This window comes from Chironomus tepperi, unplaced genomic scaffold (assembly GCF_022539635.2).
Source record: "Chironomus tepperi strain 1889 unplaced genomic scaffold, CSIRO-AGI_Ctep_v1 contig_11, whole genome shotgun sequence".
NCBI classification, from domain to species: domain Eukaryota; kingdom Metazoa; phylum Arthropoda; class Insecta; order Diptera; family Chironomidae; genus Chironomus; species Chironomus tepperi.
In genome coordinates, this window is record NW_027226133.1 from 804,472 (window position 1) to 832,435 (window position 27,964).

Sequence of the window (27,964 nt, forward strand, 5' to 3'; positions counted from 1 at the left end):
CTTAAGACTTGCAATGATTTCGACATGATCCTGAAATTTTTTTAAAGGAAGAAATAGAATGAAATAAGAAAAAACGGGAATAAGATGAGAAATTTTTCATGTTTTTTGGGTGAAGTGAAAAGTTTTTGCTGAATAATAATGTGCTCGCATTAAAGTTTTGCTTTCTCATTTGAAACATTGTGGTAATATTGGATGAGTAGGGGATTTGAGCTTTCGGTTATCGAGTTGTGCTTTATTGAAAAGTTTGCAGACTTGAATCTTTAGTTATTGCAACTAATCTGTAAAGCATTGTCTTCATGTTATACTCTTTAAGTTTCAAAAAGAAATCTAGTCACTTCATTTATTAATTTGACACATAAACTATTGTCAGGTTGGAATTCAGACGAAACATGGTCCGAAAAAAGTTTGCGAAATAACAACAACAGAAGCTACCAAGCACATCCTTCAATTCAGTTCATTATCATCAGTCAATCGTAATCAACCCGAAAAGCACAAGTCAATTAATCGATCCAAAATCCAGCTTGACACCAATCCAGCAGGCACGCCTCTTTCATGGTGAAGGATTTAAATCGAATCATACACCAATTCAGAGTCATTCCGGCCTGGAGCTGTAATTTTGATCGATTAACCAATTTGTGTTATTCGGGTAAAAATCTCAGACACAGTCTTGAGTCTGAACAGGTGAAATGACTTGAATCTTACATGATCAATCAACAAATACAACAGAAGGTTAAAATGTCATTTGTCTTGTCATAGATATAAATGTCAAAATAAGTATATAGCATATTAAATTGATTACTGAGTCTCTCGTTTAGAATTGACTGTAGTGCTTAAGTTGCAGGACTCCAGTCCTTAGGTCTAGTGCCAAATCAAATCAAAACCAGCCTCAAGAACCCCCAATCTCAAAATCCTTATATCATTTTCTTAATATAATTTTAAAGATTTATGGAGAAGAAAATTTCCATTCATCTCAAGTGCCTGCCGCTGTCTTGCCGTAACATGTAATGATACATCCGCGAGAAAAAGGAACAAAAAGAGAACATTAATAATATCCACTTGAAAAATTAAAATTTAGGCCAATGTGCCAATAACGCGCCCATTTTCATGCATAAATAATATGTCTGCACATCTGGTATGAACTTTGCCACATGCCATCATGTGAATATGTATTTGATATGGCATATTATACAAACAAACATGCACAAATACACATCCAATCTCCATAATATTTATTTTATTTTTTCTGTGCCTTCAACCCCCATCGACTGAACTGCTTTAGCATAAACTGTTCATCATTCAAAGTCAGTTGACGTTGATTAATCGTTGATAGTTCCACTCAAACTCATTCTCTTTGAAAATATTTTTTATTTCATGTCCTCTCCGTGCTTATTTCAAATGAAAAAAATGGGAATTTCTATGTGCTGTATATATGTGCTATTATTGAAATGTGAATTGGAACTTTACTCATTTTAGCTTTTAAGCTACGTGAAGAAAAGACTGGTTGGTTTTTTTGAGGATTGCGACATGAAACTATTTATCAAACTTAACTTCTTAATGCAATGAAAATCGCTTTTCAACAGTAACAACAACAACAAATAGCTCTAATATCAACGTATAATGAAGGGAAAAAAAGTGAAGTTAATGGATCGATCCGCCAATTTGGCAATTATGTAAATTAAACATTTTTTTTTATATTTCGGAAGGGAGGAAGAAAATTTTTTCTTTTATTTTGTTGTTCCCCTCTTAAACTTAGTCTTTGTGTTTTCAACAATATCGTGATTTGATAAGGCTTGAGGAAAAGTTTTTTCTTGTTGATAAAAAATATTGAAATTGATGATTATGTTTTTTGGGTTTTGGAGTAAGCTGCACGTGCTGTTGTTGGTAGGGGGTGGCTAACCACAGATTTTGGTGAATTTTTACTTAAAAATGTTGTATTTTTAGTCTTACTTCATGATGATGGAATCATTCAGAATTTTTGGAGCACGTGTTAACTCTTCGACCTGACAATATAGATGTTACAATTCAGTCAGTAAGGCAGCAAGTGTTTTTGGTTGCCCGTTACGAAAATTCAGTGAAATTTTAATTCAATATTTCAAATGACTCCAGAATCAGAGCCTAAATTCGATTTATATTTTTTATGAAAGAGTTGAATCATTTTCGAATTCAACCAGACTTGTTGGCTATCCACAGTCCAAATTACAAACCAAATCTCAATTTCTACAACGCAAAAGTGAATATGCAAATGTCAAAAGTCAAATTCCTTAATTGCGTTTTATCCACCTACCACAAAAATTAACTTTCTACCCCCACTTTTGTCATCCTACAACCTTCATTAAACTTCCATTATACACTTAAGCAAATAAACTTTTGAGAAATAAAAAAGAGACATTCCAGAAAAATGTTTATTGACAACAGGTCGCCCCAAACCTCAAATTCCAATCAATCCCTTCCTACATTGTTTCTTTAGATGCTAGACATAGAATAGAGAAATGAAAGAACTTTATCAAATTGTTTATCAAGTTTCATGTAAACAACGCAACCGAAAAAAAAGTAAAATATGTTCCTTTAACCATTAAAATTACGTATATGCTGTAGTTTTGTAAACAAGTTTTATCCTAACGGTAACATTGTTGGAAATTGGAATTAAATGTGGATTAAATTGCTTGTTTACTACAAAGAAATTGGGTTAGCGTTCGTTAATATGATGCAAGATATGAAGTAACAGAGAATCTTCTTGTATGTGCAGTTAGGATATTATGTAATGTTTGGTCATCATCCTTCCTTCATTTCTTCAAACATTACGTAAAGTCTGAATGGTCTTTTAAGAATTGAGTAATAAGATCCAAAAGATCCTAAGAGCAGATCTAAGGTCAACATCCTGAATTTAAGTTCGAATGAAACGATGCCTGCATGGCAACAAAGTAGCTCAAATCTAGCGCAAATTCGATCCTTTTATGGATTTTCCACAATCTCACAGCAATGTGCTTTAAGAATATGTCCATTTTACATCCAAAAATCTCCACAAAGCCACAAAATCACAAACTATAAGAATAGTTAATATCCATAATGATGACCATTAAGATGAAATATGAGTAAGCACATTCAATATTGAACAAAATAAAAAAGAATCAAAAGAAAAATATTTTTCATATCAAATTTTCTCTCTTCACACTCATCCCCAATTTTTGAATTACGAGATTTAAGGCACGAGTGAATTCTTCCATACATTATAATGCTATTAAAAATGAGAGAGTATCTTATAAAGTTTCAAGTGGCAGTAGGCAATATTTAATGTTCGATTCATATTTCAAGCTAGCTATTAAATTCAACAAGGCAATAAGAGTCTTACGAGATTTCATTCTTCATCATCATATCTACTTACTATCATATAAAGCTTTCCTCAACAGAAAATTAGATTCAAAAGCTTTTTCAAGTGGAATGGAAAGTATCTACTGAGAGTAAACTTCTTTTTTTTGCCCCCTTTAGCATCAGTTATCGTGCTATTTAGACGAATATGATTATAAATCAAAAAAAATATTGAATAACTACCCACAGATCAAGACGAGAGAGCTACAAATGAACATAAGCATAAAATTTCATGAATCAGCAATTCTTAAACATTAGCAATAAGGAATAAGAGTAAAGCAAAGAATAAAGTAACGAAAAAGATGTGCTGCTGTCATGTGAAGAAGATATTTTAAAACGTGTTCCATTTCACTTCCATTCTTCTCATCCACATTGTAATGCGCTATCCCACACAATCCTGTTCGTGTTTCAATTTAATTTAAGCCCGTGCCAAATGCAATTTTCTTTGTTTGAAAACAATTTTTCTTTCCGTTTTCCTTTTTCTTGTTGTTGTTGTTGATATGCTTTTAGCGTATATATTTTTGGGATTTGTAGTTTGTAATAAGCAAAACGTTCGTCTGTACTCTAGGGACTTGAGATAGACAAAAATAGAATTGGAATGGAGTCCATGTAAACTCCGAGCCTCAAGTGACTTCCATTTGATTCAAATTTCCATTAAGTTCCAAAAATAGAGCTTTTGTATAGCTCGGTGTACTTGTCTACCTATTCATATTGCACTAATAGCTCCAAAATGCGCTTCAAACCCACATCCAAGTAGAATTTTCTACTAATTACAGTTCATATCCTCAATTGCAAACATTTCATGGGAGATGATAGATTTATGCTGAAAAGTATATAAAAATGAAACTTGGAGATTAAAGAACTTTTTTTTAAAAACATCGATAAATTGCATTTCAATCGTAATCTTATAACCTTTTATAGTCTATAAAAGTAACGATTTAATAAACCTTTATTTCGTTGTTCAAGATAACAACATTTAGGTCAGATCGAAGCATGCAATTTCATGAATGTCATGGGGGTATTGAATTATGATTTTGAAAAAACTCAATATAAGAAAGAAAACTTCATTCTGTTCTAGGTAATATCATTAAAATTAATTGAAAAACTTATATTGAAGTTTTGAAATGTTAAAATAAGAGTCATTACTTTGTAGTGGTACTGCAGAGTAATATCTGGTGTATTTATTAGTTTAAGTTGAGGGTAAAGCAATTGAGTATTTAAGTCTGATCTCTTATCAAATGATTTGAAGGTGATACTGCCTCAATGGTCTACATAATCAAATTTCAATCTTATTGATAGTATTAATCAAATTAAATACTAATCTGTTCTTTTTCTGGTTCAAAATTGATTGGATTGGAACTAAGGTTCAGAAATCGTATCTAAGTATGTGCATACCATATTCCAGTACTGCATTTAGTACCCTAACAAGCAGAGATGCTGCTTTAAAGTATCTTTTTTTGTATTTACGATGGAGAGAAGCTATTGACAGAGACAGTATTGCTTTTGGTATTAGAAATTGGCAAACAATTGATCTGTACTGTCAGCGAAGCAAGTAAGTAAATAAGTGATGATTATGCACCATAAAAGCATGCTCATAGTCTGTTAGGGGTATCTCCTTACTTGCATAAAATTTATAACCCCTAATTTGACCTCATCATTATAAATATAGCCGTTGAAATTTGCTAACCAGACTGTAGTCATAAAATTGTTGCTTCGTCCTAGTTTTTAACAGTATTAACAGAATGAAACCGGAGATCATTATAACCATTTAGCATTAATGTGTAACCACACTGCAATCCAGCAGTGTATCATCAAAATTCTGAAAAATCCTTTCAAAAAGCTTAAAAAATTTCGACAACAACTTTCCCATCCTCATCGTATCGTGTTACCAATCGAGAGTTTTAGGCTGTAAAAATTAAATTTTATATTTTGTACTCATAAATTCTTTTTTATCATCACAAAAACATCATCGAAAAATATCATGACTGTGCACGAAAAAAAAATAAAATCTCTTAAGGCTTACTACTTAAATCATCATGTAAACAGTGTATTATCTGGAAAAGAATGTATCATCGTTGAATTATAAGAGCGAAAGAGAGCAGTAATATTTTTAAAGAACATCCAAAAAGGAAAGAGAAAAGGTAAACAGCAGCCGAAAAAAACCGGTTGTAAGTTTGCGGCTACTATTAGCAAGTTATAATAAAATTCTTTCTTTTTTAATACAGTTATATTCTTTTAGATTGACTGACAATCAGTCCATTCTCTCTTTATTTATACAGACGTATATGCTCGACGAAGACAAACGATGAATATATATTTTTTTTTTACACATTTCTACGTGTACATTTCACATTTCTCCACTGTTTAAGTGGCATTGCAATAATAAAGAGAAAGATTTAACAGACAACATTCAATTCTCAGTTGTGCTCGTGATTAGAAGTGAAGCTTTTTGTAAAGAGCTAATTTTGAAAAAAAAAAATCTTTCTTGTTCAATTTGCGGAGAACTTTGAAAATGTGAGTTGATTTTTTAATTTTATTGTTCTGGTCTTGAGTATTTCTTATTTTTCCGCAATTTCATTTTGTGGATATCAAGAAGAAATTAAGTATGAAGAACTGGCAATAATGGTGTTGGATTATTTTTACGTACTTTTCTTGAGGTGGGTCAGTTTACTTTGGAAATTACTCACGTTGTGTTAGTTGGGAGGTTGCTTGGCATGATTATCAGTATGTAAAGCGTGTAAGCTCCATTTGGCAGACTTAATATCAATTTTGAGATGAAAACTTAATTACTTTTCAATAGTAACTAGAATTTCAATCACCCTAAAATCCATAAAGCTCCCAAAACTTAAATTTTTCATCCCGATTCAACCCAATCAGCCAGAAAAATCTCAAACCTCCTCCTACCTCAAGAGAAACGTGCTAAAAAGAGTAAGAGAGTAACTGAAAAGTAAACTAATGGTATCTATGTGTCAGTCATCAATTTTCTGTAGAAAGATACATCCTTGGAGAGTAAGCAGGCAGTCGAGTAAGCAAGGAAGTAAGCAAGAGTGAGAAAAGCACGAAACGGCATGTACTGAATATTTCATGAGCAGATCCGCATTCATTTGAGTATATATATATATATGGGAGAATACGACTACACACGAAAGCACGAACCATCATCCATTCATGTCAGGACGATGCATTTAACATTAATTTTCATCGTCGTCATAAGCTACTCAACAGCTTACTCACATCCGTTGCTATTAGAGGAGAACCAACAATATCGAATGCAGAAACCACAGCAACACGAGCTGGAACTTGAGTCAAGGCAAAATAATGAGCTCAATTCGAGTGCGTCACGTCCAGTTCAAAATTTTTTTAAAAAAATCATAAGCGCATTTCGATTGAGATCAGCGGGTACCACAATGTTGCCCGCAACAACCACTCAACGTATATCCGCTTCAATGAATGATTTACAACAGCCATCGCAGCAAAATCCACATTTTGTTGATTTTTCAACATATTTACTTGATTCATTGCTGAGTAGTAATACGGCGATTAAATTCTCATACCTCGAACCAAACACGACAAATTTGAAGAGTGGAAACTATTCAGTCATAACATTTCTCGTGCCGCACAGCATACAAGCAAAACTCCCACAACAAGGATTCCTCAATCAATTTCTCGCGTTATTCCGTAATCCATGGAATCGTACACCACGACCACCAGAAGATACAGTTTATTCACAATTTCCATCATTCCTAGAATATTTTGCTCAGCGTGTTCAGACTTACTATTCCATCTACAAATACACAGATGAATCTAGACTAAATAACACAATTGTTGTTGACATACCAGAAGTTGATATTTATGCCCAACCCGACCCACTCAATGACGTGGTAGAAACTACATCTGATAATCTACAAGACACAACTTTAATGGAAGAAGTTGTGAATGACGGCTTAGTAGAAACTACAACTGATTATTCACAAGACACAACTCTAATGGAAGAAGTTGAGAATGAAAATGAAATACTTTCAACAACAGAAGTAAATCTCTAATCAAATGGAATTATGACAGTGCTGACACTTTGTTATTTTTGGATATAATTCTACTCTTTTTTTTCCATCCAACAAGCACACACATCATGATCACGAAATTATTCTAATTCATTTATCATAATCATTATCATCAACAGCATCTCTCAGCCAAACATTATAGCACATTCAGTAGTTTTGCCTCATAAATTTCATTTGCATGTGACGTCACAATAATTCATTATCATGAGACTTGTCAAACGTAAAAAGAAAAAACGAATAGTGTAAACAACAGTCAGTGGGAGAATTTATGTAGGATGAATGATGAGGAATATGATTAACATCAACTTTCCACCCACATCGTACATTTTTATTCTTTCATCAAAATCATACTCATTCCCGTCATCCTCGACAATTTTCATTTTTTCTTTTTATGTTTTTCATGGGGAACGGCTTTTATTCTTTGTAGAGGAAGTGAAGTTGGCATGAGAATTAGGACAAATTTTTGGATTTGAGGGGGATTTTGAGGTTTAAAATCATGGATATCGTGTGTAAATGGTCGATTAAACAAGTATTAGATGACTATACTGTCAGATAAATAGGTTGTCTATGTCTTTTAGGGATTCAGATGATCTACCACTGACTTTAGATTCAAAATAGCCAAAAAAAATAAATTTTTCCAAGAAAATTGTCAAAATTCTAACATTTGTAGAAAACTACAGGTCTGCCGCCTTAGACAAGCTAAGAGGTACAACCGAAAACTGCAAACCTGCGCATCTAAAACGCTGGGTATGAACAGACAAGCAGTTCTTGGGTAAACCTCTTCAAAATTCATAGAAAAATGAAATATCCTTTGATCCGCGAGTAAATTTACAAGCATTTCCCCAAAAACATCACTTTAAACAGTATCAACGATCTCATGCTAACTTCCCAGAAGCATTAATTCATTCATGAATTTTTTACGCGCGACAAAATGTTATAAATTATGTCATAATGGCTGATGACTATCAACTGATAACAGATTAAATAAAAACATTATAGTGTGCTAAAAGATTTAATGCCTAAACCCCGCATATCGACATATTTCCTAAAGTACTGACTAAAATTGCTTTTGTGCTTCACGAGATAAGATAACAAAACTGAAAAATATTCATTGAATGTGTGGGATCTGCTTTTTGATGAATAGAGAGGAAAGAAAAACAGAATTTAAATAAGCTTTTATTATCATTGTAATGAGGAGATGATTTAATCATGAAGCAAAAATAAACATTAAGATATTTATTATTTATTCTCAAAACATTGTTGTCATTTTGTTGTTCCTTATTGATTTTGTCCTCTGCTGTTTGTATTTTCGTTGTTTAGATTTGCTTGTGGAATTTGTTATGAATTTTTAAGCTGTTATTTTTATTGCGTTGGATTATCTTTGTGGATGAAACTGTTCTTTTTGTTGGTGAATGTATTATCATTATAAGGCATGGAACTGATAGGCAATATTAGGATAGATTTATAGATTAGGTTTGGATTATGATTCTTAAAGTCAGCATAAATATTAGGATATGGAATTTTAGAGAGACGACAACGTCTTTTCCCTTAATTTTGAATTTCAGAGAGTTTACTAATCTTTTCAATCTAGAGCTAGATATTGATATCTAAAGCTGAAAACTAATTAAGCTATTCGTTAATCATTAAAATTAGAAAGCACTACTTAAAAGCAGAAATGACAAGAAATTCGTCACTTTATTGGATCTTGCGTCAAACTGGATTAAATGCCAGTTCGTCCTAATATCGGCATCATGTACGATTCTGTCTTTAACTAGAATTGACAGATCTAGTTAATGTCCAAAAGTAGACAACTCATGTCGACTTGAATTATGGAAAGTGTATTCAAAATAGTCTGGTAGAGTAAAAGTTAACTTCATTCAACAGCATCTGACTTCAAGCTCTGTTCTTTTCTAAACATGTGAGCGGAATCCAGCATCATTTCCATTTGCTTGCGTCATTAACAAATTTTTACTGTTTTCTAAGTTTAGTAAAGTCTTTTAATAAGTCTCAATTAGTACATTTAGCAAGTGATTAATTGAACGACTAACCTAAAGACCATTTGTGACGTCAGAAAATTTCAGAATATCTGAAAAGGTTTGAAATTCAAAAGCAAAACACAAATTAAATTGAAATGTCCATCAACATTGCAATTTTCAAGTTCATATAAAGCTTTCATAGACCAAATCAAAACTTTTGGAAGGTTACAGCATCTGACTTAATTATAATGGAAATATCTGAATTTCCAATTTCTTCATGCCTTCTTTTTTGTTTTAATGCAAAAGTTTTTCAGACAAGGAAGAACATGAAAATATGTCAAGTAAATAATTTAAATCCTCACGAATGATAAATGATCATTGTTTTGTCTCGGTCCGAGCAGAACTTTTGCACACAATATCATCATTGATTTTTATTTGCTCAATATTGCAATAAATCCAGCTTTTTTTTATTCTAAGACATTTATGTGTCACTTACTATCTTTATACATTTACGGTTTCACAGCAAAAAAACGAGATGAAAAATTCTTTTTCTTACAAAAAAAGAGAAGAAAAGCTTACACTGGACATAAAGCTTCTCCCGGTATTTTCTTCTTCATCATCTTTGTTTGCCAACTGTGTACACGAAGTCATCGTTTCATTTTGAGTTTTATTGCAGTGGCAAACATAAACTTTTTCAATTTGAAAAATGTTAAAGTAAGAAGGAGAAAAGAAAATAAAAAAAAAGTTAAGAAATTGAGTGCCAAAAAAGGCGAAAAGATTGCACAATCGCTATTACAATTAGAAATTTCTATGGATCTAGCCAAGAAAAAAATGAAAATAACAAGAATTTCGATAAGAATTTGAGCATGAAGAAAAAAATGAGATAAGAGAATGTTGCAGGTCAGTGGATGTTCATGACTTTAGCGCTTTTCAGCTTCTTTTTGTTGGTCTTTTAGATGCTCTGAATGTTTGTTGTGATTTAGATTACAAGATGATTGAAAGTTGTTGGGTTTGTCTAAAATTGCAGGACTGCAGTCTGGAAGAAATTAAAAAGTGCAGGAAATTCAGGGTTGCAGTTCTTACCTGGATACTAATAAATTGTATGAATTTCAAAATTAAATTCTATTTTTCAAATGTAACGAATGTTTACAATTCAAATTCTAATTCAACAATTTCAAAATTTTATTAACCGTTATTTTTGATCATTGACCCTTTTCTAATTTGATTAGCATCTTTAAAGTATTTTTTGGCAAATAATACAGCAATAATGTGTTAATCTAATAAACACTCCAAAAAACCCAAACTCTATTCTAAATTCAAAACAAACAGACCAAACGCCACCAGTAAAGCTGCTCATTTTAATTTGGCAAGAACGTCCAAAAAAGTCTTTTAATATCACCATGAAGCGTGCTACAGAACTGCAAAGAACGAGTTTATTCTTTTAAAAAAAAATCATTTCACATTGATACAGTTATAATTGGATTCTTTGAATGCCTTTACACTTTTTTTTTTAAAAAAATCGAGAATCTCCAAAAAAAACCCAAATTATATTTTGACTTCATTCGCTTTTAAGTTTTTGCAGTGTTAAGACATTGAGGAAGAAAGAAAATTATCAGAAAAAGTTATTTGGTGCTGGCAAGAACAAAAAGAACGTCCGAAAAGAAAACTTTTCTTTCTGAGAAAAGAACAAAAAATTTTAATTTAAGTAAGAAGAAATGTACAGCATAAAAAATTAAACGAAATTCTGAGTCAGTTAATATTTGCAGGATCAAAGATAATTATTTTTTGCCTTCATCATCTACCCAGAGATAAAGGATGTCGATTTTTTATTGTTACTGTTTCCTGCAATTGCTTTTTGCAACAATACATGGATTAGACACAACAACCATTGTACCAGATGAAGATTATAGTATCGAAATAATTGAAGATTCTACAACACCAGTGAATGAATTTTTGATAGACGATGATGATGGTAAAATAATTATTAAGCTTATAAAATAGGGGGTTGTGGATGTAAAAATGTAGGAATATCAAAAATACTGATTAAAAATTTGAATTTTGAAAATCCGTTAAAATTTTAAATTTTTTTTAAAATTCAAATTTTGAAAATCCTGTTGAAATTCAATTTTTCCATCACCAAAAAAACAAATGCAACCTTTTAAAATTGGAAAATCCGTTAAAAATTAAATTCTAAAAAACTAACAAATCTTAACCTTAAATTAACATGGACTATTTACATACATTTCATACTCTTTCAATTCACACTCCCCTGATCTCCATTTAACTTGACAAAACCCAATGCTTATATATCCTTATACAAAATATTATTTCCATCCCACACAGAAAATGCCACAACAACAGAAAATTATGAGAACGACTTTAGAATTTTAAATAAGGATTTCGATAAACTGGGTAAGATTTACGTCTCACAATATTACTCATTATTCGATGATCCCAAAAAGCGTCTATCACTTGTCGCATTATATCATGCTGAGGATTCATTCATGACATTCGAAGGTCAACGATATCGTGGAACAAAAAAAATCTTGGAAAAATTTGAGGCATTAAAATTAAAAAGTCTTAAAAGAACGATTTTATCAATTGACACTCAGCCTCTTCATGACGGAGGCGTCATCATAAATGTGATCGGAAAAGTCCATGAAAATGATAAAAAAGATTATCTTTATGCACAGACATTCATTTACAAGCCACAAAAGGGTAGCTTCTTCCTACAACATGATATATTTCGTGTGATTCGTCCATAAACAATGTCATATTATGTGAAGAACCATAAAGTGCTGCTTAATTTATTGGGAATTATATTGTAATGAAACATTTTATGAATCCTTAATCAACTCAATGTATGTATGTGTATATCTCTTTATGTATATCTCATGAGAATATATTTTTGTGCTTAACATTACAATACAAATGCAGTATGTCCATAAAACATAAATAAATTTTGTGCTTTTGATGTAAATGTGTGTCTATGTGTTTGGCATAAAATTTATGCTCATCAAATGCTACATCATATTTTCATCACATTGTAAGCCAGTGAACTTTACATCCCATCTATCCTGGGAGGTTACTGACCATTATGAGTTTTTTATGAAGTGCTTTTATGTCATTAAAATAAAAAGTTGCAGAGGTGATATTTTAATTTTCCGTTTCATACTTCAATAATTTATCATTATAAATCTCCTGTGTAATCGTACTGTCATTTCTCATTCTTTTGTCCTCATTTCAGGTTCGTGAACATGTTGGTTTCGAATTAAATTTAATTATGAAACGAAGTGTTTATTGCTTTGGACACAATATATCTTTTGAAAATTTGATTTAAGACCTGCTTCGTTGTTTATTCGGATTAACGATTGGATTCATGATTTTTTGGTTGAAATTCAACTGTTTATTCTTCAAAGTTTAAGTAGTTTGATCTTTATGGTCATGTATTATCGATTTGTAGGTTTGAACTCGTTTAATTTACCTTAAATAGCACTAAATATACAATTTTAAGTCACATTTGTTTACACAATTTTACTAAGAACTTTACAATTTCTCGCATCTTCTTCAAAACCCTTCAAATGTTTTGCATCTTTCAAATGATCCAAATAGTTTAAATCTTTCAAAATCGTTTAAAAATGCTTCAAAAACCATTAATCTTCATTTCAACACAAAGAGCTTTGATACTTTGTGTGATTAATACTTCCAAGCAAACACAAACTGCTTCATAAAAAATTCCCTTTGCTATCGTATTATTAAGACATTAAAAATGATGAGCTTAGCTCTAAAATTGCTGCATGATTATAAACTAAGGTTTAGCACAGAATCTTGCAGTTTTATTACCGTAAGATATAAATATAGATCACTGAAAAATAGTTGAATACAATAAATCCTTTCCTTCATACTTCCTTGAACTATTAAAGGGAGCAGTACAAAAAATTCTTCTAAAATTAATACATTGTAGATGTTCTGTGAATTTATATGAGAAAGGAATCGCAATTAAGATGAACAGAGAATGAGAGAAATATACAAAACCTCATTAATTTTAAGCTATAAGCTCTCGCTGGTGCTTTAAATATACTGTGGCTCTCAAACAAAGGAACCTGTGATTAAAAAAATTCTTTGCGTTTTTCAATCGAAGATAAATTTCATGCAATTACCTTTTTTTTTATTGCCCGAAAAATATTCTTAAATATTTTATGAGATGTGAGTTGGAAAGAGATTAAAAAAAGGCACAGATATGAGTGGAGGAATCATTCTAAATTTTAATGGAATGTGTAATAAATATTCAGCCACTTGATGATGTATGTTCACATAAAAAAAATTTGTTTAAAAATTATTATAGCACTTAATATACGGTATTTAAATTTTTCATACCATGAAAAGGCAGGAACGGAAGTAATTTTATTTGAATTATTAATGCTCTTTTTTTTGGAAATGGAAATGTGAAGGGAACAAAATGTTTTTTATGTTCATCGTGTTCTTACAAAAAGTAACTTTTGAATGATCCTTCAATTTGGTTTTTGATGGGAATGTTTTAAGTCAAATTGAGTAACATGAATTTATCATGAATGCCAATATCCTGGATATGTGATTTATTTAACAACTTAGTGTGCTTAATGGCTTTTAATTAATCTTTAGAAATTAAATAGATTTATTGGATCATAAAAGGCTTTTAATGGGAATGTGTTGATTGGTTAGCAACTATACAGCTTTGACAGCTATTCAACATCTTAATATAACAGGTTATTCACTGAAGATATACAAAATTGAATGATTGATGTTGTAAATAATGCAAATATATCAAATCTGTTTGTTTCTACCTTAAAAACTGAGCATTGTCTTATTAAAATACTGTCTATTAACAAATACTAAACAAAATTTCATGGTTTACTTACTAAATATCCTTGTTTAGTCAAAGTTTGACTTAAAAATGAAAATTGCATCCAAAAATTTGCCAATTTTAATTTTTGAAGGGCTTCAAACTACGAATTTGCTCCATACAGGAAAAAATTTATGAATTTACTTCATTAGAAATTCAACTCTAATTCACCTTAAATAACCCTTGCAATCCAATCAATAAAACTCCCAGAAATCAATCTCAATATTCCAAAAGAATTTAATAAACATAACCTCAATAAATATTCAAATATCTGTACAGATTAAAAGTGAATTAAGCAGAAAATTAATTTAATAAACTTTTATGCATAGTCATTGAGCTTCATACTGCAGCATAGAGTTCCATTCATGCATCCAATATAATTCTATTAATAAAACTTGACCAAATAAAGCCAAACATGAGAAGCAAATTTTTTCATCAGATTCTTTGAGATGACTTGTACGAAAAGGTTCCAGAAACGGACCAATATTGTACGTTTTTATGGATAAATCCATAAAAAAATATTTTTTACGATACAAAAATTGCATCGAAATTGTGCACGTAAATTGCGGAGCAATAAAATTAAAGCATGTCCAAACAGTAGAAAAACATGATTTGGATTAATCGTGATAAAGTTTCAATTTCTTTTGATACAAATTAGTATGGACGTGGTTAAAGATGAGCAATATAAGCGCAGATTCTGAAAAAACAATTGAAGTTGAAAATTAACGGCTAAAAATTATTTGAATGAGAAATGGTTCAAAAAGTGTATGAATTGTAACGGTCTTAAAAATATTTGAATATTAACGACTAGGAAATATTTTGACCCAAAAATAACGGTCAAAATTTTTTTTTTTGAAAAATAACGTTTTTTAAATTTTTAAATTTTGTTTTTCTCAAAATGACAGGCAGACAAATTGCAAGCAGACCGTAATTTTCCAAATAGGCTCAAAAAAGCACTAAAAAGCTGTACGTCGAGTATGTCCCAATCACATAAAGTCATCTCCTCTTCAATTTATTGTCAATGTACAAATATCCCAAAAATGAAATTAAATCACAATCTACATCCATAAATGTAGACGTCCTCTCAATCTCCCTGACAAAAAAACGAGGAATTCTTCTCTGTGTACATAAAAATCTGCCGACAAGCATTTCCTGAAAATTTATTTTCCTTTCCTCTTGAACAGAGCGGCTTAAAAGGCAAGAACCACATACGGAACATAATCCACTCAGTGTGTCTGCGACTGGAAAAAATAAGAGGGATGGAATGGGATGTTCAACAACAAAAAAAAATTTCATAAATAAATTTTAAATCCACAGTACATAAATTTCAACAGCTTGACTAAGATGCATTTTCAAGTGGTTTGTTTGAAAATTGTTGTGCTGATTTTGGAAATTGTGCAATTTAAATCACTGCTTTTTCATGTGAATTTATTTTAAAATTGTAAATTGTCAACAGAGATGAATGACTTGATGGGATTATGGTCTTATCCGAGACGGAAATTGGTTTTAAATAATTTCTATTTTCAAATTTATGTTTGTTGTCTTTAACGGATTTTTAGAATTTGAATTTTTCTTGACAACTTCTAACGAATTTTTAGATTTCAATTTGAATTTTATTAAGCCGTTAAACTTTAATTTCTCTTTTTAGAAGCATAATAAGCTTGGAATCAACACATACATTAACAATCCAGTGCATTAACCCCAAAAGTGAGCCTACAATCACAAAACACTCAACATATTTCAATGCCAATCCTTCCTGACTTTGAAACTAAAATTATCGATCCTTAACTCCTTAAATTAATTACATAAAATAAAACATATAATATCTATTAACAACAATATTTTAATCCAATGTAAAAATTCTATAGATGGCTAAACTGTCACCCTTAGTCAGTCATTCCTCCCTATCCATCTATTAGATAATATAGAGAGAAAGTTTCCCATTGAATTAATTTCTAATAAATTGTTTAAAGGTGTGGTATCTACATAATTTACAGTATAAGCTGCAACACCTTAAAAAAATGAGAATCTATCGATACAGAGGCATTATATGCTGTGTCTTGTTTCATTAATTGAGTGAGTTGTTGGACATTAATGAGATTATGAAGAATATGAAGAATTATTAAGGGTACATGCAGAACATAATTCGATAATAATTTTATTTTAGATGAGAAAAGAGAAGAAAAATCTATCAACATTAACGTATTTCAGAAATTTGAAATTTTGATGAAGCTGCTGTAGAGAACTTATGCTGTAGAACTTCATGCTGTAGAAATTTAAATTTTTCAAAACCGTTTATTTTGAGTGAGAAAAGTTCAAATTTTTTCCCGCCAAATTTTGAAGTTCAAAAAACAAACAAATAATAACAAAAACATTAAATTAATTCAGTGATTAGCCAGTGTTTAGCAAATTAAATTAAGTGAAATGATAATGAAATGATGTATCTATAGCACGATGTAAGAATAACAGCAAACAAATCTGTAAAAACAGCATAATTAACACTAATCTATCTTCCAGTAAAAGTAAACAATTGAACTTCAAAAAGGATAAATAAACAAAAAGCTTAATTATAATGAAACGTACATATTATCCAAATTACTTCTCAATCGATGACATAATTGTGACACAAGAGAAAATACCGTGCATAACTGAGCAGGTAAAAAACTGAAAGAAAATCCTAAAAAAATATTTAATTTAAATAATTCACAATTTGTCTTGATTCGCAGGAATTAAGCAATCTTGGATTCTTGGATCAATCACATTCGTCAACAGATTTAAAAGCAAATCAAGAGGTACAGTTACCGCTATGGTATATCCTTCAAGTGCAAAAAGAGAGAGGAAGAAATCAGTTTTATGAGTAAGACAAACTTGGACTTGAATTATGTTTACATAAAGCATCAAAATTTATGATGATTCTCATCCCTTAAATAGTGTTAAAATTCCAAACATCTACAAATCAACTTACAGTGAGATCTGTAAAGCTGATGCAACTGCTGTTGATTTAGGAAAACTTAATAAGCATTTTTACGAACTAGGTCGATACGTTTCGCATTTTGACCGAAATGGTTTCGTTGGCAGAATGATTTATGAGGTGAGAAAGTAGAAAGAAAAGTAATAATAATGAAAAAAGGGACAAATGATGTTAAGGATGTCTCCTTTTTACTCATAATCAAAGAGAATCTAATTTACATAAAATTATTTTAGACTTGTCGTTCGAGAATGAAGTATTTAAAGGATTTGTGTAACAACATTAACAATGAGCAGAGAAATGAGAGTCGGCTTGATCACATTGAATATCATTTGTTTCTTGAGGGATCTAAAACTAACAAAAAGGTGGGTTTTTTGTCGATTTTATAATTGCTCCTTTTACTGTGCTTTGTGTGAACTTTCTCAAGGTTTAAAAGGAGGTGCTTGATATAACTGAATTGATGTAATCTGCACGACTATGAACAGAAAGCGATTTAGACAATTTCAATTGATTCTAAAAAATAACGGCCGTTTGTATTTTAAATTTGAAAACCATTCAAATGTCAATTTTACTAAAAACATTCACATGGTTCTCAAAAAGTCGTTTAAATTTGAAAATTCAGTTAAAAATCAATTTTCATGCCCTAAAAATCCAACAAAATTTATTCAAGGATTCTTACTCAGTCATTGACTTAATCAACTGTGTCTCATTACATTTCAGTTCTCCGAGTGGCTACAAGAAAATTCCGTGAATATAAAAACATCTGAGATGGTCGTCAATCATAGAAAACGTAAACGAGCACTAATGGAGGCAGAAAATGCCATTGCAGGAAGTCAAAGGACATGATTATAATCTACAGTGATAATTACAGCTTTTTGAATCTGATGGAACTATTGGGGATGTTCGAATAAGCTCTAATTAATTACTGTACGGAGCGTTTTGTGACATCCTTCGTCCATCAGTTGTGGGGTGTGGCACAGTACTAAAAAGTATAATAAATCAAAATGCAAATTAATTAATTTGAAATATTTTTTTCATTTTTTTTTATTAACAGTTCCTCTGCTTCTTGTCATTTTACAATCACTTCCTATACAGTTTTTCATTATGTCTGTTTTTTTTTATTTTTATAATACTTATCATTTGAAAAAAAGTGAGACTTTATCCTTATACTTTTTCATTTTTTCATTTAAAATTCTGTGGCATTGTCTTATTTCTAAATTCTAATGTAGGTATTTACTTCCCTTTTTTTCCAGAGGAATTAAAAAAGTCTCAAAAAAGTAACGGAAAAAAAGAAGAAATGAAAAATTCTTTCATATGATAATGATGTTCATAATTTATTATTTCATTATTCTTCAAATAACATTAAAACTTATTTCTTTAAAAAAAATGTATATCCAAAAATTCCATTCATATAAATAGGTATAAAAGTCGGCATTTAACATTTTTATTTTAATTTGATGATTTCAGCGCATTTTCCTGGAATTTTTAAACGATCAGTAATGTTGGATATTCACAGATTGATCATTAAATTCATGAAATTAATTCATTAAAACTGCAAATTAATATCAAAATTGTAAGAATATTATTTTTATTTTTAACGGTTTTTTGAAATTTGAAAATCTATCCAAGACTCAAACCTTCATTCAAAGATTTGAAAATTTTCTGAGCATTAAAAATTTGAATCTTTTCAAACCGTTAAAATTTGAATTTTTCAGATCCGTTAAAATTTGAAATATAATCTACAGTTTTAAATTTTTAATAAAATTCAATAAACTTTTGCAACTTCCCAACAAATTAAATATTTAACGAGAAAATTTTCATTTCCATTCCAACAAAATCGCAACTTCAAGTTTTAAACGAATCAGAAATGCTGTTAAATCCTTATCAAAACAAAGAAATAAAGGAACAGAAAAAAAACTTCTTAATTCTTTGCTCTAGATTATTTCCTCGAAAGTCGTAACATTTTGAAGGAAAATCAATAAGTATCAAGCACAAAGCTTAATATTGATCATGAATATTTCATGGTAATTACAGGAAATGTAATAAAATTAAGTACTCAATTTATTTAACATTTACATATTTTCATTATGAAAAATTATCATATGCACAAAAAAACTTAGTCAAACTGAATATTAAAGCATATTGTTTACGAGGAAAATGCCACTGAAAATTGTGAAAAAGAGAGGAAAAAGGAACAAAAATAATTTTAATTTAAATATCATTTCACATTCGTTCATTAAAAAAGAGAATCCTGTATTGTTTTCATCTTTCTGTGTCTCATGACGTTGAAGAAAGTGCTGATGCGTGCAAATTTGAAAATTATTCATTCTCATCATTTTTACCTAGTTAGTGAATTTTATTTTTTTTTTATTTTATGAACATTTTTTTCAGTTTTTTTCCTTTACTTTTTTTAAAAACTTTTTTTTTTCTTTTGTGTAATATACATCATCATTATGTGCACATTAAAGTTTCATTCGAAACATGAATTTTTTTTTCTCTCATTTAATGTATAAATTTATCCAAAAAAGCAACCAGTAAAGTTCTTTTTTCTGTGTAATAAAAAAAGTGCTTTTCATGCTAATGAAAATCATGAAAAATTGGAGGTAAAAACCTAATTAGAAATGTTCAACTGAACAAATTTAAAAATGGTTGAAAGAAAGCATTTCAATTCCTTTGAAAAACATTTGTGAGGTTTTAAAATTTATCAATTTTGAAAACTTTTGCATGGTTTTAACGATATTTTGTGTTTTAAATTGTCAAAACCATTCAAATGTTCCAAACTGTTGTATGGTTTTGATTTTCATCATTTGAATGGTTTTGACGAATTTTAAATTGACAAATTCTTAGAAAACCTCAAATGTTCAATGATTCAGAACCATACAATTCCTTTTAAAACATTTGTATGGATTTAAAAGAAGTAAATTTGGAATTTTTTAAGACTTCAAAAGAAATAATAGATAAAACTTTTTAATCATCATTAAAGCTTTCAATTTTAAAAATTCATGTTCAATACCTAAAGTACATTTTATACATAATAATTCTTTCGAGGGTGTAACAACTAAAATTTATGTTTCATCAAATATATACACATATATATATATTTGTGACAACCTTAACAATATAGCATGTTCAATTGGCAGTCAATAAAAGGAAGGCTATGAAATTTGGGTCAAATGATTTTCAGTATTTTTCCACGAAAAGGAACGAAAATGAGAGAGTAAAAAAAGGAGGAAAAAAGAATCATTTTCCACATGAATTAACAATTTAACTAATGTTCATAAGCGCGCGTAGTTACTGCACCGTAAAATTTCATTCATTCTTACTTTTATAGACTTTCATGATCAAAGAAAATTAATATATTTTCCACTATTTTATATATACATATTACAGTTATCGTCGATTGAGGGAAAAACTATTTCTGGCGCGTTGCCTTACAAGGACAGAAACTGATTTAGACACATTGGGATGTTGTTTGTGTCAATTGAGTGATTTTGGAGATTTCAAAGATAAAATTAGAATTTAACGGTTTTTAGCATTTTGAATTATTCGCGTCTTTCTTTAAAGAAGATTTCATAAATTTTGAATTTTAAGCCTTAACGGTTTTTAGTATTTTGAATTTTTCGCGTCTTTTTGAATGAAGCAAAAAGAATTTCGTAAATTTTGAATTTTAAACCTTAATTTAGACTAAAATTTTCATAAACTTTATGATTATAGAATTTATAGAAGCACATGTGCTGTCAAATCAACGAATTTAATTATATTTAAGGCAAAAATTGAAAAAAAAAAACTTATTTTATAGCAAGTAATAATTTGAATTTCAAATAACCGTTACAAGAGCTTTCGATTCAAATTTTAAAAAATCGTTTTATAGCAAGTGGTTGTTTTAATTTCAAAGAACCGTTAAAAGAACTTTCGATTCAAATTGTATAAAACCGTTGAATCTCACTCATTTCAATCTTTCTGCCTTGTGAAGCACATCAACTGCGCCTTCCAACCACCAACTATTGGTGACATTTTCACTATCTTATTTTCCTATCGCCTCTAATAATTTCCACATAATTTTCATCTTTTTCAGTTCCTCTAGTCGACTTTTCCTAGATTTAACTTTATATTTTTCTTTCACTTCAGTTAGTAAAAATACGCGACGAAAAATTTATTTTTTGACATTTTCCGCTGAGAAAAATTTTTATTTTTTTGCATGAAAAATATTTTTGGACGTGCAAAGGAAATGACTAATTTTTCTTACTCCTGACACATCTCAAAAGTCTTTTTCCCGCTTTTTTTTTTTTTTGACTAGTTGCCATTTTTGAATTATCATTCGATTATCGACACGTACTCTCCTTACATACTATAAGTATCTTTAATTATGCCTTACTTACATCTACTCATTCTCATTGTAATTTTCTTCTTTTTTTTCCTCATCCTTTCATTAATTAATTTCTATTACATGACTAACGAGGATAGAGAGATGTAAAGGAAGATGGAAAGAGAGTGCGAAAATGAGGAAGTACTTTAATGGAGGCGCGTCTCTTTCCCTCCCTTCTTTTTGTTGAAATGACTATGATGATGATGTTGTTGAACTGGGGAAATAAGGGGTTGGATGCAGTTCATCGGATGGGAAAAAATAAAATGTAGTTAAATTTAGTGCCTCGTAATTTCAACATCAAACATTGCTATTTCCTCATTGGCATTTTGAAGTTAAACATTAAGTTTAAGGATAAGACGATGGATTGTGATTAATGATCTATTTTTGAGCGGATTATTGATATTAATGAGTATAAAAGAATAGCTTAGGGATATAAGAAGGTCTAGATCCTATTTCCATACTTTATTCTAGAAACATAACATGATCCGAGCAGCACAACTCAGTGAAACATATTTTTGGCAGTAACTTTGAGTTGAAATCAACCATTATGATCTCGTTTGAGCAATTTCTCGTCTTACTGATAATACGTCGTCTTGGTTGTGGCCAAAAACACATTGTACTGCTCGGATGAAGAATTTGGCGAATAGTACTCGAAAGATTCTTCTTTTTGACTGGTCATCTTGTAAGGAACTCTATGAAAGATCCGGGAAATTAGTTGATCACTTTGTAGATGGAAAGATATCTTGTAGAAGATCAATGAACTCATGGAACAATATTGAACCTTCAATCAGTAATCAATCATTAGCATTGATCAATCAATGAGCAAGGCAGGATACAGCGATAGAGCCAGTTTCAAGTGCTAATAATTTGACATTCAACATTTTAACTAATTCAACTTAGTTTGTGTCTATTAAAAATGGCTAGAGTTTTATGGAAGGGATGTATTATCAAATATTTGATTCCTAAATCTAAAAATATTGCTGAGTTAGTAAATTTTGAGCATTTGTTTAATTTAATGAACGTCAAATTAAGCACTTAACCTAAGTTTCGTATGACAATCGAAATTCTGTCCGTCGAATATGTTCCGCTGTCTACGTTTCCTCCTTTTTGGAAAGGATTTGCAAGATTTAGCCAAAAATCATGGTAAATTTAAATAAGGACGTTAAAATATTGGTTAACCAGCTACTCCGAGCAGCACAATGCGTCACAAAGCTGTTACAGTGCCATCAAGGCGAATTCGCGCCTTATTGTTAATAGATCGTCGTAACGCTGTCCTAGCGAGCACACTAAGCTGTTCGGGTATATCTAATAGGGTTATCAGTCCATTTGAAATCCACATGGATACCCCATTTTCCTTTGTGTAGCCCAGAATATCAAAAAACAACAATAATCCAGTAATAATCACAAAAAACTAATCACTAATCCACAACCATCGTCCTATCCCTAAAAAAATTCTCTTTTTTTTATGTCTACATATAAATTTCCTTTAGAGTCGAATACATATGTGGAGGCATGTATTATACATTAAATATGTGAATGTACTTTTTCTCCATCATCCCATATCTTCATATTATTCTCTTTTTTTATCAAAAGAATGAGAAAAAGGGGGAAAAAATCTCATTTCCATGGAAGTATTAATGTAATTAAAAAATATAGTCTCATTCAGAACATTATTATTATTATTCTTATTATTCTTATTTTTTTTGTGCATTTAAAGTAATAACAATAAACAGTATCTCTCATTCATTCATCTCATTGCCCCTAAAAGAAAATGTAAAAGATTGTAACTAGATAGTTTAATTTATTACTAAACGTATTCGGTTGACGCTGATTGTTACTATAAATTGAGTTATAATCAATACTTTCGTTCGCATAATAAAACGATTCATATTGGACACTATCCGGCGGTCACACTGTGAACGAGACAATAAAAAGAAGCAACAAATATTAAGTTGGGGATATAAAAAAATTATCAACATTTGTTGTATGTAGTTGTCACTTTAATTGCAATTTAATTAAATTTACCGACCTGTGGTTTCTCTATCAACATGTATATAGTCCACATAGTCCACCGGTGGAAGCATATGTCAGGAATCATGATCATGATTGTTGTAAAACAACGAATTCTTCTGGTATGTATTGCCATTTGACTTTGGTAATGTATATGTACCATTAGGTATTGGTATAGCTGTTTGTGTTGGATGTTGTTTTGGTTCTTTGGTCTTTTTTCTTCGTCGTGATATACCAACCATACAAAATATAAGGCATGCTGCAATGCCTGCTGCCAAACAACCTAATGCAGCATACAGACTTGCTGGCAATTCCAATAATTTTCTTGTTGCACCACATTCACTGGATGATTCATCGAAACCAGATGGACAATTTGGATATCCTGTGAATGTCATGCATGAAAAGGAACACGTGTTGAACAAAATATATATATAAAAAATTGAGGTTATGTGCGTATAGCAAGCAATAATTAATATTGTTATTGTTATTACCATCACACCATAAATTACTGGCAATACAAGCATTCAATTCAGGACATTTATGCTCACAATCGCCACCTTTCGGATATAAACCGAATTCCATAAGCGTTTCATTTGCTGTATAATTTGTTTGTTGATCTAAATGCTGTACCAGTGATGCCTTTGTACGTTGTATTTCCATCCATGAGAATGAAACGCTTCCGGGTTCACGTAATATTGGCTCGATAATCATCGAAATTGGTCTGATGGAAAATTAATCGGTAATGGATAATTTATTACAATTAGTTACGAATATAAATTTTATATGTAATATATTTTATAGAGTTTGACACAAAGATTTACGATCGTTACGCAGAAAATTGTACAGGCAAGGCAGACAAGTAGACAGACAGCCTACCAAAAAACAAGAATAGAATGTCTACCCACACACACACATATACATCGACATAGTGGAAAGAATACACAATTCACTCAGTGGAAGCAAACATACCGTGAATATTTAAATGAGATAAATTACGAAAAAAAACTTACTTTGTAGGCATCGTTGAGGAATTCAACCAATCTTCATCCATAATTCTTAGTGACATTTGTCGTGTCTCAGACTTTAATGCGGGACAAATTATACGTACAACTCCCGATGTATGACCGGAATAAATGATGAGACGATTTTTAGTTTGGCACTTGACAAGCTCTTCAGGCGTTGGATTTTGTGGCAGTTGTGTGCCCCACGTTTGAACAAATAAGCTGTGATCAAGTCTTTTTGCTTCCACCAACCATGCCATACCATCACAATTACTGTCAAGATTTCGTATATTAAAGTATGCCTTCTCTTCACCACCCGTTCCCGTCAGCTTGTGCTTCCGTTTACATTCAGATACTTTAACTATCTCATACGATGCATAAAAATATAAATCCATAAAATCTTCTGTAATATTTAATTTTGTCGCTATAAATGTCAATTCCATTGTAGATGAACTTGATTGGAATGTAAGTGGCTGATTATAAAATATAGATTGATTATCACAAATGCAGCCCAATTGTACTCTCGCACTGTGAGGATAGGGCACATCATAAATTCTCAATTCACGAACTTTTGAACTGTCATCATTACTCAATTTATTGACATTATTTGATTCAATACCACTAGTGCTATCTGGTATTTGACATCGGGGTCGTCCTGTATGTATATCGTTCTCCGTTGAACAGAATCCACTCTCGCCAAATGAAATATTATAGAGTGTGATACGAATCTATGGGAGACAATTAATCATTAAGCTTCTTTTTTGTCTTCTTTTCAATTTTTGCTTACGTTTTAAATTTCATTTTCATTCTTCTTATTCTTTGAGCCATAAGATTCTTGCGATGGCAACGAACAAGAAGAAGAAGACGAGAAAATAATAATAATAATGTTGTAAATGATAATCTTTTGCTCATACAAAGAATAATAAAAATGAAAATGAAAAGCATTACAAAAAAAAAAATCAATACACTTTACGCTATTCTTGATAAAGAAATAAATGTAATAAGATTTTGTGCTGGATTTTTACAAAAGACAGTTCGATTATTTATTTCAGTTTGACTGATTATATGGCTTTGAGGTTGTGCAGCTATAGAAACAAATTACCTTAATTTTGTAACACAATTTATCGACTATCGTGCCAAGAAATTACATTTAATAGAGTTCAAGGAGTTTGGATTAAGATGGAATCTTTAATGCTGACAATTTTCGACGTATTTGTTAGAAATTATTGCAAACATTTAATAGCTGACGATTGATAAATATTTTGCAAAATTTACTGATTTAAATGTTTACTGAATTATATTTTGTGCAAATATTTCAAAACACTCGTTGTAATCCATTTATTTAGATTTTTACTTGTTTTATTTACTGTAATGTTTAGTTTATGCAAAATTTAATAGAATATTCAATTGAAATTGATGTTTTGAAATATTTTTGACGCTTTAAGGGATGAAACTATGCAATTTTAAAGGGAATTTCCAATGCAAGGGCACTTCCTACGAGTAAATGTGTCTTAGATTTTGAATATAAAATACTCGTTGCAAATTAAAACCAGAGATTAAAATCGAATCGAATTTTGTATGGAATCCGAATCTACTTCAAACTCTGTTCAAAATTAGTAACAAAACTTTAAAAATCAAGAATTATGCATGATTTTGGACAAAGCATAGCTTTAGCCCATCGATCATTGCAGGGCAACCACCATACCTCGTGTTCAAAATTTATTTCTTATTTTTAAACAAGTTCTAAAAGTAATTCAACCGTTCTTCTTCTTTAATTACAAGTCTGCCACACGTAAAAAGTGAAATAAAAAGAAATGTTACGAGTTTAGGTGAATTTAACACCATTAATTCAACAAAAACTTTTTGAAGTGGAAAAGTTCTCTTCTATTTACACGAAAAATTTAAATTTCAAATTATCGTTATGAATATTTTCACAAATAATAACGTTACTCTAAGTTTTCCCAAGAAAAGTTCATTGGATTAACAAATTTGCTGCTTAAAATTCAACCTGAGCAAGAAAATTTTCAAATTCAAACAGATTTGTTCATTAAAAGTCAGTAAATCATAAAGTCATGCATCAAAACATCAACAAAAAAAAAATATGATCCTAATTATAATTCCGTCTCAGCTACTAACCTGTTCTCCCACGTTTGCTTCAAAGCGATATAAACAACTTAAATTTTTCGCACCCCCACGTCCATGGAGAAAAACATTACGTGGCGAACGAAATTCACCGCGTCGATTCCGGAATGTTCTTGAGCACAGTGGATATTCACTTTCCATCTTCTTATCGTCATCATTATGTTCGTCAAATTTAAGAAAATCACCTCCCATTTCGGTGTCAACAAATTCATAATTTACCGAAAATGAGTACGGGTATAAAGCAGTTCCTGTTGCTGTATGAAATTCCAATTTCTGTTGACAAAGTCGAAAAGAAAAATGAATTGAATATAGGCACCAAAAAAAAGGGAGCACAAGAAAAGAAAAACTTCCGATATAAAAAAAAAGAAAGTTGAAAAGGACGAATAGTCTATGAATACATAAAAAAGAAACTTTTTTTTGAGAAAGGAAATTGATGTAACGACTTGGTTCCATAACTTCCTACTGTTATAGCTTTTTCGCCCTCTTCTTTCCGAAAGCAATAATGATGAGACTACTAAAAAAAAGACAATCATATCACACATACCATATCTCGTCCAGTACTAATGTAACTCTCCAATGGCGTACAATGTCGCATTTTAATACTATCAGTTTGATAATCGTTGATGGCTTGATCACATAATTTTGGTGCTTCATTGTTTATAAATTCGCCAAGCAATTTTCGATTTGATGACGACTTTTCTGGTCTGTTTTTCATTTTACCATAAGAATCTTTCTCATATTCCATACCATCAACAATTTTATTGCCTTTATCAACTCGGTCTCTGTCTCTATCTCGTTCTCGTTCGCCCCTATCTCGATCTCGATTATTGATGCTATTAATATTCAAAATACGTTCCAATTTTCTATGAGTCGATGTTTCCTTATCTGGTTGCTGATTGTATATGCTGTTTACTGTCGGTCCGTAAATATAATTATTAACTGGATTCCATGATTGCTCCATATTGAATTTGTAGTTTTTATAGTCATATGGATTCTTCGTATCTTCACCACGATAATAATTTTTATTCTGCTTTAACTTCGTTATATTCAAACGTTGTTGCTGTTGTTGATGTTGCTGCAATGACATTCCAAGAGTCGATGGCGTTGATTGCAATTTATTTTGATTTTGCGTTCCAATGCTATCGTACAAGCGCATTCTTGTGATGTATGATGTTGATGGTTGATCACTCTG

General features: G+C 30.7%; 4 protein-coding genes across 5 annotated transcripts in view; 3 read left to right on the forward strand and 1 right to left on the reverse strand.

Moving 5' to 3' along the window:
• Positions 1–5,500: 5,500 nt before the first annotated feature.
• LOC139087818 (uncharacterized) lies at positions 5,501–8,646 on the forward strand. Its single transcript, XM_070636742.1, has 2 exons — positions 5,501–5,880; positions 6,340–8,646. The coding sequence occupies exon 2, from the start codon at positions 6,489–6,491 to the stop codon at positions 7,407–7,409; it is 921 nt and encodes a 306-aa protein (XP_070492843.1). The 5' UTR covers positions 5,501–5,880; positions 6,340–6,488; the 3' UTR covers positions 7,410–8,646.
• Positions 8,647–10,751: 2,105 nt separating this feature from the next.
• LOC139087751 (probable nuclear transport factor 2) lies at positions 10,752–12,383 on the forward strand. Its single transcript, XM_070636653.1, has 3 exons — positions 10,752–11,108; positions 11,170–11,375; positions 11,747–12,383. The coding sequence occupies exons 2-3, from the start codon at positions 11,219–11,221 to the stop codon at positions 12,166–12,168; spliced, it is 579 nt and encodes a 192-aa protein (XP_070492754.1). The 5' UTR covers positions 10,752–11,108; positions 11,170–11,218; the 3' UTR covers positions 12,169–12,383.
• Positions 12,384–16,607: 4,224 nt separating this feature from the next.
• Positions 16,608–18,279, forward strand: Psf3 (DNA replication complex GINS protein Psf3). Its single transcript, XM_070636551.1, has 6 exons — positions 16,608–16,741; positions 16,803–16,941; positions 17,012–17,142; positions 17,217–17,376; positions 17,490–17,618; positions 17,974–18,279. Exons 2-6 carry the CDS (start codon positions 16,858–16,860, stop codon positions 18,097–18,099), a joined length of 630 nt encoding a protein of 209 aa, XP_070492652.1. The 5' UTR covers positions 16,608–16,741; positions 16,803–16,857; the 3' UTR covers positions 18,100–18,279.
• Positions 18,280–21,086: 2,807 nt separating this feature from the next.
• Positions 21,087–27,964, reverse strand: part of LOC139087829 (uncharacterized) — a 124,955-nt gene continuing 118,077 nt past the window's right edge. For both annotated transcript variants that reach the window (XM_070636763.1, XM_070636752.1), the window contains exons 12-17: positions 27,317–27,961; positions 26,767–27,045; positions 24,640–25,358; positions 24,121–24,350; positions 23,649–24,011; positions 21,087–23,532 (exon numbers count right to left, since the gene is read on the reverse strand). In XM_070636763.1, coding sequence (XP_070492864.1) covers positions 23,707–24,011; positions 24,121–24,350; positions 24,640–25,358; positions 26,767–27,045; positions 27,317–27,961 — 2,178 coding nt within the window. In that variant the 3' untranslated portion in view covers positions 21,087–23,532; positions 23,649–23,706. The remainder of the gene's footprint in view (positions 23,533–23,648; positions 24,012–24,120; positions 24,351–24,639; positions 25,359–26,766; positions 27,046–27,316; positions 27,962–27,964) is intronic.

Bases quoted from the DNA above. Each gene is read 5' to 3' on its own strand.
- LOC139087818 (XM_070636742.1), top strand. From the start codon at position 6,489: ATGGGAGAATACGACTACACACGAAAGCACGAACCATCATCCATTCAT.
- LOC139087751 (XM_070636653.1), top strand. From the start codon at position 11,219: ATGTCGATTTTTTATTGTTACTGTTTCCTGCAATTGCTTTTTGCAACA. The intron at 11,376-11,746 runs GTAAAATAATTA...CATCCCACACAG, and splicing joins TTTGATAGACGATGATGATG to AAAATGCCACAACAACAGAA.
- Psf3 (XM_070636551.1), top strand. From the start codon at position 16,858: ATGAAACGTACATATTATCCAAATTACTTCTCAATCGATGACATAATT. The intron at 17,377-17,489 runs GTGAGAAAGTAG...AAATTATTTTAG, and splicing joins TTGGCAGAATGATTTATGAG to ACTTGTCGTTCGAGAATGAA. The intron at 17,619-17,973 runs GTGGGTTTTTTG...ATTACATTTCAG, and splicing joins GATCTAAAACTAACAAAAAG to TTCTCCGAGTGGCTACAAGA.